Source organism: Micropterus dolomieu, linkage group LG04 (assembly GCF_021292245.1).
Source record: "Micropterus dolomieu isolate WLL.071019.BEF.003 ecotype Adirondacks linkage group LG04, ASM2129224v1, whole genome shotgun sequence".
NCBI classification, from domain to species: domain Eukaryota; kingdom Metazoa; phylum Chordata; class Actinopteri; order Centrarchiformes; family Centrarchidae; genus Micropterus; species Micropterus dolomieu.
In genome coordinates, this window is record NC_060153.1 from 146644 (window position 1) to 157018 (window position 10375).

General features: G+C 39.3%; 1 protein-coding gene across 1 annotated transcript in view; it reads right to left on the minus strand.

Moving 5' to 3' along the window:
* The window catches only part of mfng (MFNG O-fucosylpeptide 3-beta-N-acetylglucosaminyltransferase), a 30133-nt gene extending 20511 nt beyond the window's left edge, over nt 1-9622 (minus strand). Inside the window, exon 1 of the mRNA XM_046048274.1 lies at nt 8997-9622. Coding sequence (XP_045904230.1) covers nt 8997-9338 — 342 coding nt within the window. The 5' untranslated portion in view covers nt 9339-9622. The remainder of the gene's footprint in view (nt 1-8996) is intronic.
* Nucleotides 9623-10375: the final 753 nt, after the last annotated feature.

Genomic DNA, 10375 nt, shown 5'->3' on the forward strand with positions numbered 1-10375 from the left:
TGTGTGGCCCTAAATAATTTTGATATTAGATACACTAAGATGAAAAGCACACAAAATAGATCTTACATATGATGTCAACTGTCTTGGTAGTAGATATCAGAATGAGGAGATATTCGGGGTGAAGTGTGAAGTAGACAGGGCGTAAAACTAAATTTCCCACCATAGAGACACTAAATGTATGATATGTGTCAGGTTACATGTGTCTGTCAGAGTGTGAGTGTGTGTGCGTGTGTGCGTCCATAGACAGCATGATGTGGAGACATGTAGTGAGAGAAAAGCTTTCCAGACTGCCTGAGAGGAAGCTCCAGCTAATAACTGTAATCCCTGGATTACATGATCAGATTATAAAAATATCATCCAGGGTTACCTTGTAAAAAACAAAAAAAAGATGTGGTCTTTTTATATATGAATAACAGCAATATTTCGGGTTTCATAAACTTTGGATGGTCAAAGAGATCAGAAAGAGGAATACAGACAGAGAAGAGAATTGGAATTGAATGGAAATTGTTCTGCAGCCATCCCGAAGAAGGCAACAGTGCTACTGTTTCCTCCAGATGTGTATGTGCTTGTTCTAGTTCTCTTACCTTTGTGAGGCTTTGAGTTTTGGAGTTTGGGAGTCAGGATGTTTTTTTGGAAAGTGAGGACATTTTGGCCACTTATTAAAAAGACTTGGTTTTAGATTTAAAGTTAGAATTAAGTTTAGTTTAATGTTAGGGTAAGGTGGGTTAGACATGTAGCTGTGATGTTTAAAGGGGCATTATGGAGTTTCCAGCGGCCACTAGCGGTGCGGTTTTAAGATTGCTCGTACGCGTGCTCGCTTGTACTCATGAGCGAGCATAATCTGAAACTTTCATACAGAAATCCTGAAATAAATGCAGGAACACCAGCATGAAGGCTGTGGCTTTTCACTCAGACATGTTCAGGCTCTGTTACTTCAACGTTCCCGTCTCAGAGGCAGATCAACACCGGCTCAATCCTCCTGGGAAAAAGGCAGAGTGACAGAAGCAATAGACAGGCAGGGAGACAGCTTAAATCAACAGCGGTACACAGGATAGTAAGATGGCTGGCGTTAGTTGGTCAGAGTACCCGCGGGGTCTTAAAAGTATTAAAGTCTTAAATGTCAAAATCCAAAAATAAGGCCTTAAAGGTATTAAATTTCATTACCAAGGTCTTAAATTTATTCTTGTCCTTTCGTAGGATTAAATAAATGCCGTAACGTCATAAATAAGCACTTTTTATGTGTGTGACTTTATAATTTACTCTGTTTGGTGTGACTCTGATGTTATACGGCAGTACAGGTAACGTTACTGTTTACGTCAGTGTTTAGCTTTACGCCTGAGAATGGGAAAGTGTCTGAAATTCAGAAAGCCAGAGACACGGACAAGTGGCGGTTGACAGCCTTTAGATGCAAAAAACGAACAGGGTGAATAATCAACACAAAGTGACCAGTAAACAGTAACAATACACAGTGAGCAGTAATATACACACACAGACATCCCCTGGGAACGGGATAATTAATTTTCTCGTGATCATGAGATAACAAACCATAGCTGAATACAGGTGCTGGCAGGTGCGTTTCTTTAGGATAATTTCAAAGCAATTACCAGTGTCACTGGTTAGTTCAGTTGGTAGAGCACAGGGCTCAGTTGGATTAGTTTGACTCCTTGTCTTGTTGACTTTCTTTTTCTTCTTTTGTGTGTATTATCCTCTTCAGCAAAATTGTTATGAAGAGATTGAGGGGAATCCAATCACACATTTTCTGACAGCTATTTCAAAGGTCCCGAAAGCCTTCATGTACCCACATTGTTTTTTTCTCTGCTGGTAGAAGTTAACCACTTTCTATCAAGCTAACATGTGCCACTGGTCACAGAGGCTGAAACTATCAACCCCCCATTAAACTCCCGCTAAGACAGCAAATAAGATGGCACCCCAATGATCACATTAGAGAATTACAGGGATTAGTAACTGCAATGTAATTACTTAAATTCATTTTCAGATCGCTTAGAACCACTCAATAGTGAAAAAAATAATCACATTATTGTAACAGTTATTACGTAAAGCATTACTGTTCAACACTGATCCATTGTACTTATAGGACTTTCTTTTCTTAATGATAACAAGGAGCATTAGATGTGGCTGAAAGCTCTAAAAGAAATCTAGTAGCCTAAGTGGACTTTGAGTAAAGAAAGTTGTGTAAGCATCTAGGGAAATGAATGTCAATCAACAGAATGTCCTCACAAGAAACAAACAACAAGTGTGTGTATTTGTGGTGAGCAGCGACGTCGTTCGCCCTAGCCCCAGATGTTTTTTTGAAACATCGGATCTCAGAAGGATTTTTAAAAAACAAACAACAAAAGGCCGAAAATTGAACTTTACTCGCTTAACTAACATTATGAGCGCGGGAGTGAGCGAGCGAGAGAGAGAGATAGATTATTGTTATTATTTATTCTCCTGCAAATTAGCGGAGAATAAGATAATCCAGCTGTAGCTCCGGGTCTGTCCTCTCCGCTCCACCTGAAGCGGCTGTGAGCTGCACTTTATCAGAGGCGCTGAAATGAACTTGTGGTGAGGTTAATCACATGCTGCTAATTACTTCTAGCTGAAGGCAGCAGTGATGATGTCTGCAGCAGGGGTGGGTACATCTAATGTAGGCCTACTCTTAATTTCGCTACATTTTCCATTCATACCTTTTATAACTTCACCAGTCTGTAATCTGCATTTTGCTTCATTTACCGAAATGAGCTGTCGTCCAGGCTGTGCGCGCGCAGTTACGCAGTAAAGCGCTGGTCGGGCGCTTGTCACAGTCACAGAGCAGGGCAGATGCAAACATTTAGAAAATCAGGCAAATATCTTTTTCAGTTTGAGGCTTTATGTTCTACTAATACAACTGAAATCTAGTGAGCGCTCACCATGGCACTGGTGGCCTGTTGGAAAGCAGCCTGCGTCGCTTTTTCACATGCCGGTGTAAAACCAAAATCTGTGACCTATCAGATTCTGTGACTACACCCAAACGACGATGTTTTCCTAACCATAACCAAGTACTTTTAGTACCTAAACCCAACCAAGCTACAACCGCTTCACATCGTCAACAATGCCTCTAGCGCTTAACTTCCCATTTGGGTCACAGAATTAAATTTAAATATGTTAAAAATGAACATGTTGGTGTCACACCGGCAAGTGCGGCAAGTGAAATACTTTCACTTTCCATTAACCCATTAAGGGCGCATTAAAAGCGTCTTTAGTCTCTGCAGAGCAAATGAAGACGAGCTTACACACTGTAAGAGCTATGTCAGACGATCACTGCCTTGACTGAGATATATTATAAGTGCCCTGCTGTTGATCAGAGCATCACTTTGGACATGGAGCCTGTTTATTTTCACATCGGTTACTATTTGTTTTATAACGATGTCTGAGGTTGAGTCCATAAACAGAATTTCGCTGGTGAAACTAATCTTTCACTCAGCAGCTACCAGCTGTTATTTATTTTTGAGATGCTCAGAGAGAGAGAGAATATGGTGGATAAAATACTTGTTGGGTTTTAGGCATGACGCACAGCTTCCTCTGTATGCAGGTTTACCTGCTTCAACAACGAGCTGCTCTCCTGTTACTGCCACAATAATTCTTTGCATTGTGAAGATTATTTATATGCTTCAGGAATAATCAGATTGTATTGGCAGCCTGTGCTACTGCAAAGCAAGCGGTTTGGTTGGCTACATCTCCATAATAAAAGGCACAGGTAACAAAAGTTGGCTGCAGCAAAAGTGATATTTTAAAGTGATCTTATAAACACCTTCATGGAGATTTAAAAAGGAAAATAATCGTAGAAATAGCCAAATTACAGATAATCAGCTTCTTCACTGCATTTGCAGGAATATTTTAATGGGCTACTTAAAAAAATAAACTCATCGAGTTGCCTAGTCTAATGCAATAGACAGTCCATTTTTACTCTGATAGCCCATCTTGACCGTTCCTCATGTGGACACATAGGGGCTGTGATCCTGCACAACTAAACATGCAAGAATTAAATCCCCACACTACCATGGATAGTAGTGGTGCAACGGGTTGCAGAATCCGTAGTATGGATCCCTTCCACACGGTGCGTCACGCAGGTGGACCGTGGACTGATTGCAAAGTTTATCATGATTTATTCTGTTTGACCTCTCAAAATATCCTTTATTCTGGAAATTCTGGAAATGTCAGAGAACCCAGTTAGATTCTGAATGTGCAGAAATTTGAATATGAGCAGAAAACCTGCTGAAACACAGGAGCTATTAAAGTCCAGGAGTTTATAACTGAATTAAAATGATTTAATTTATTATTGATGAGGTAAAAAGGTGCCACATGCAATATTTAAAGAGGTTATATTCTGTTACAGTTTTAGATTTTAAATTGTTTTATTATATCTTTATTAAACCAGAAACTATTTTTCCAAGAGTGTCCTGGCCAAGGCAGGCAGTAGTACAATTGCACATTTAAGACGGATATAACTGATCGGTTACAAGGTCATAAAATATCAAAATGTTCTTAAATATTCACCACAATTCAGCAACACCTGAATTTTGTGTGTCCCTTTACATATATCATTTCCACAATAAATTGATGCAGAAAAGGCAGAAATTGGTGCAGAAAAACACCAGAATGCAGGAAATTAAGTGTTTAACACTCACTCACTGGGGGTAACCTCAGACCTCCTGTTCATACTGTCGCAGTTTGGTTGTAATATTATTATAATTAGACACATGACATTACAATTTGGCTTTACTGCTTTACAGACTAAACGTTGGGGTGGGGGGGTCAATTATTATGTGAAGATATGAAGTTTTATGGGCTGGGCTAAGCCCCCAATGTTTGAAGATCCTAAAAACGCCCCTGGTGATGAGTGTGCAAAGCTGTGTGTGCATCAGTGTTCCTCACTGTGTGTGTGTGTGTGTGTGTGTGTGTGTGTGTGTGTGTGTGTGTGTGTGTGTGTGTGTGTGTGTGTGTGTACATTAAAGTCACTAATCTCTGTAATATTCTCTCTACCGCACTCTATAAGAAAGGTTTAAATCTTCCCATGGTCATTTTAAGACCGATCAAGCTTTTCCCTCCCTCACTTGTTCTCCCAAAGGTAATTTTCTTTACCTTTGGCTATCCCTCCCTCTCATTCCTCCATCACTGGAGCAGGATGAGGAGGAGGAGTAATGAGATATCTGGATCAATCCTCCTCACCACTATCACCAAGACAGCCACCACCATCTACCCCTGTAAAACCCCATGAGAAAGGGCCACCATTACATTTAGTTTCTCTCTCCTCTGGTCATAACTCAAACTAAACTACCTGCGCTAGAATCAGTCAACCTGGGCTGAGGAACAAAAGTGGCAGCCTGTAAGCATGGTACGGCTCGTAAACAGAGTTTGAGAGGATAGTTGACTGAGGTCGGGCAGACATGCATAAATCTCAGCATGTTTTTCGTGCTGTTTGAGGGCCATTAAGTAAGATTTGTACTGCCCCATAGCACAAAATGACTGCAATGTATTTCAATATGGTTATATCAATAAAGAGATTTATTGGCTTAAAAGACTCCAGAGCTTTTAAGGAATACTTGTAGAATAGAAAATATGCTCACTTTCTTTCCAAGATTTAGACGATGATTCTCTGTTTGACACAAACAGTAATGTATAAAATACAATTTGCAGCCAGGATCAATGACTAACTCAGCTTTATGTTGAAGAAAACACACATTAAACACATACTGTAAAAATAAATAAATAAATAAAAAATTAAGACTTTCTTTTGTCTACAATGTTTTTAAGTATTCTGAAGCAAGTGTCCTTTAAATGTACTCAGGCATTATTTAAAAAAACAATGGTGTCAATGAAGTTAGACTTTGAAGTGGAATGAATTACTAAAATGAGAATATGCATTCATATTCAGAGTAAATTAAATTTGCAACATCTATTTTTTCCCCACCTGCATTGTTTTCCATTCCTCTTATTTTCATCCATAATTAAATTAAATGTTCAGTGTGTAGGCTTTAGTGGCAGGTAGGGGTTGACACACCGCTCACCCCTCCCTTTGCAAGTGCGTAGGAAAAGTACGGTGGCCGACACGCTCTGTCGGCTCGTGTGCTAAATAATATGTGTGGTCCTCTATCTATTCCAAATTTCACTTCTCTTCATACTTCTAATAAACCAGACAACTACTACTATAGTACTACTACAACTTCTTTTTCTTCTTACTCCTTCTTTGTACCTATTCAACGTAATGGCGCCCTGTAGTGCAGTTTGTCAGTCTGGGTTACTATAGAAACATTCAGTGCATCATGGCATCTTCCATGTAATGTGGATTGAAATGGCTCATTCTAAGGTAATAACATAACGGTTCATTATGTAAGGTCTTTATACAACACTGGAAACATAGTTATATACTGTATATTATATTGCATTTCTGTCAATAGATCCTCCTACATATTACACACTTAACCTTTAAATACAATTTCTTTTTTTTGGTACTGAATTTAATCTCATTTGGTCATACACTCATTTAAAAAGTTGACAAAAAAGATGTTTGGTCGTAATTTTGTTATACTATATAGAAAACAAAATGCACTTACATGGACTGATAACTGGGAGCTTCTCCCCAAAAGTCACTTACCAACACTGACAAGTGTTGATACAAGCTTTTTTATAATAGGCTTTCATACCCAATAAATAACTGCATCAGCGGTGTTGGTGTTCTGAGGCCAAACACTGCAACTCTTCAACATTAACGTCTGACAACATTTCATAAGACAATGCAGCTAGTAGAGCAGTAACACTGAATACCAACAGCCAGAACAGACTGTTTAATAAGATAAGTGATATTAAATTATTACATAAACCATGGTTGAAGATGGTGGCCACATCACTCACCCCTAGTGCCAAGAGGATGAATCCTGACGTGATCCCTTAACCTTTCCTCACCAGATCAAAGCTTTCACTTATCCCGTGATATCTCAACAAGATGGATTGGAACAAAACTTTGCTCGGGCATTCATGGTTTCTGGATGATGAATCCTAATGACCTTGGTGACATTGCATCTAGTGCCACCATCAAGGTGAAATTTCAGTTTTTCCAATATTTGGTTCATGACCAAATACCTCCAAAATGTATTGTAATCGCCTCAGCCCCAGCAGTACTTTGTGTTTTGTGCACTGCTAATGAGCAAATGTCTGTTGCAACACTCCTGTTTCCGGACAGTCAATCAACTATTTAATGACAGTAGCTGCCAAGCCTGTTAGAATTTACTTGTCACCTTTTTTAATGGACAAAGTATTGTGGTATGTGTGTGTGTGGTTTTTTGTGAGTGTGTGTGTGTGTGTGTGTGTGTGCATGTTTGTGTGTATGAGGGTGGAGGTAATGTGAGGTTCGTTCTGTTCTGCCTCTACACTTCCTGTTCTATGACCAGCTTCCGTTTTAGCATTGTTAACAGAGTTGCTACACGATGGCTGCTTCCCCTCGACCCAGACAACCTGCCTGCACAGCTTCCTGTGTGTGTGTGTGTGTGTGTGTTTTCTTGTATTACTGCTTCTACACTTGCATCTTTGTGTGTTCATGTGCCTATGTATATAAGTGCATAGGTTTTTGTGTGGATGTATATATTCTCAAATACATCACTTGGCCAAAGCAAAGATTAAAAAATTTTGTGCTTTGAAAAGAGGAAGACACGATCTGTATCGTCCTCTCTCAATGTTAAAATAATGTCTCTTACTTAAATCAGCAGTTCGTTCTGTGCTATGAGACAGAAAACAAGAAGCTGAAAGATGAAAACTTCCCCTCAAGATGTCATTGCTCATCTATTTCCCTTATTTCAAAAACAGAACTGAACTTAGTTTCGTGGACCACAACACAGAATCAAATGAAGTCAAGTGTGTTCATAGAGCGCATTTTAAAGACACGTCTGTTACAAAGTGGTCGCAATTTGCAATTTTGCAATTGATGTTTATGTATTTAAATAAAAGCCATTGTTTCATTTCTAGGGAAACTGTCAAAAGGTTCTCTAGTGAATAAGCCCTGTGCTGTATCAGCATCAGTATGAGTATCTGTGTGTCAACACTGTAAGTCACTGACTATTTCTGGGCCAAAAAAACCAACTCAGAATCTTTTACGTGTATTCCTCCTGAAGATTAACTCAAATCTGATTGTACCAGCCAGGTTGGACAGATCAAGTCTTGGGATGCTGAACTCTGAGATAAACAAATCTTCCTATTAAAGCTTTGCGTGTTATTTTGACAAGCCACTCATCACTCATATATACAACTGGAGTTGGCAAAGCCTCACTGAGAAAGCAAGTATAATGCCAGACTGTGTGTGTGTGTGTGTGTGTGTGTGTGTGTGTGTGTGTGTGTGTGTGTGGCATGAAAATGCTATTGGCATTTGATACAAATAAAACGCTATTGAATTCACCAATAACTAAATACACACAATGTTCTTTTTACATCAGTTGCCAGTAAACTGACCAACAAAATCACTCTGGAACTAAACTTAACCTTAATCAGCCAAGTCAGTCATCAGACCTGCAGCTTCAAAGCAGGAAGGAAGTGAATGCTTTCATTTCATCATTAGGCTTATGACATATGTCTGCTTATAGGCCAAAAGATTAAATAAATAAATAAATACATAATCTGATGACTTCAAACGAGTTTAGGAGTTTAAATCTCTGAGAATGTTTGCTGTGATTAAGACATATAAACGTGTACATTCGACCTCTTTTAGATGGTTGAAATGCATTAATAAAGGTCATTCTATCAACTTTATTAGCTCCTCTTATTCAGGACTTTTCTATTATGACCATTGTATGGACATGGAGAGAGCAACAGTCCACTTTGTTGGCGCAGAATTAGCTAAATGTAAAAAAAGCTTCTACTGACGATGTGACACTACTCCACCGAGTACTAGTGCAGGTGGGTGAGAGCAACATCTGCGTATCTAAAATGTATGAATTTTCACAGCAGCCCATAATAGCACAGACACTCACGTGCGCCTTGGTTCTGGAGATCCACGTCTCCAAAAGGAGCGCAAGGCGCGTCTTGTGGAACCTCCCGGTGGTCTTCACAGCAACGAAGATGTCCTCCAACTTCAGCTTGGTCTGGGTGACATGTCCATCTACAGAGGCCGGGTGTCCTCTGTTCCTGCTGCTGTTGCAAGCCGGGTTCTGTGCGTCCATGGCAGTCAGCCTGCATATCGGAAACGCGTCGGGTGATGGATCGCGAACCACATTGTGTTTGGGAAGGCTGCGAAATTGAAAATCCAGGTAGAGGACGATGATGAAGGTAAAAACCAATACAGGCAAACTCCGACGTATCCATCTTTTATGCATGGTGGAAAGTTATTTAGATTCCATAAAAAATTAAACCACGTTCTTGTTCCCCTCATATAAAATCCTAATGTTCATTTGTTAATATCGTGGCGGCTCCTCCATCACCTCTCCGTCTTCCTTCTTTATAATGTTCACATCGGTGTTCCTCATTAGCCCAATTCAAGTATTAATAAAGTCTGTTCATCACAATAATTTCATGATGCCAGCATATTCCTAACAACTTTTTAGAATCTCATCTCTTTCAAATAACTCAATACTGATTTCCTCTCATTTTCTGTGCAAGAAGCCGCTGCTTATAGGATATATTTGACTTTGTCGCAGTTCTGCCCACAAATTGCCACAAGTGTCAAGCTACACGGAATCAAATGATAGGGCTTCCTGGCATGCCTTTCAAAATAAACTACAACATTAAAGTATTGAAGTACACTTCCGGTTATTTTCTGATTTGAAGTTAAACATAATGTGGGACATAGATACTCAACTGAATGTTATATATTATGGTTGTTGTAAAATTTGGTTGACATTCATGGTCCACAGGAGATAAATCCAGATGATCTCATGGTCTCCTGACTTTTCCTTATCAGCAATTGTTTTCCACTTAGGCTACTTGACAAGGTGCCCCTAAAACTAATGACCAAGTTTCCCTCAGCCAGTTAGCTCTAGCCTACTTTGTAATTAACGTTAACACAGCATGCCAACAATCACAGTCAGGCCCTGACAATCAACATACAGTCTCGCAGATTATCATGCTAAAGAATTTTAGTCTTGTTTCATTTACCAACACAAGTCTTTTTTAGGTCTACATGCTGAACAATTGTGGGGTTATTATTGATTATTGTTCTATTTCATTCTTTCCTTAAAATGATGGAATCAAAAATATATTTAGGATACCCAGTAATAACACTTCTAGTCTGAGCCATTTCTTCATTATGATCAATTTCACAAGATTGAACAGTGCTGACAAAAGTGGCGGAAAAAACGGAAAGACTGAAAATCGCAGTAAAGAGCATATATTGACAGCCCTTTTAATTTGCTAA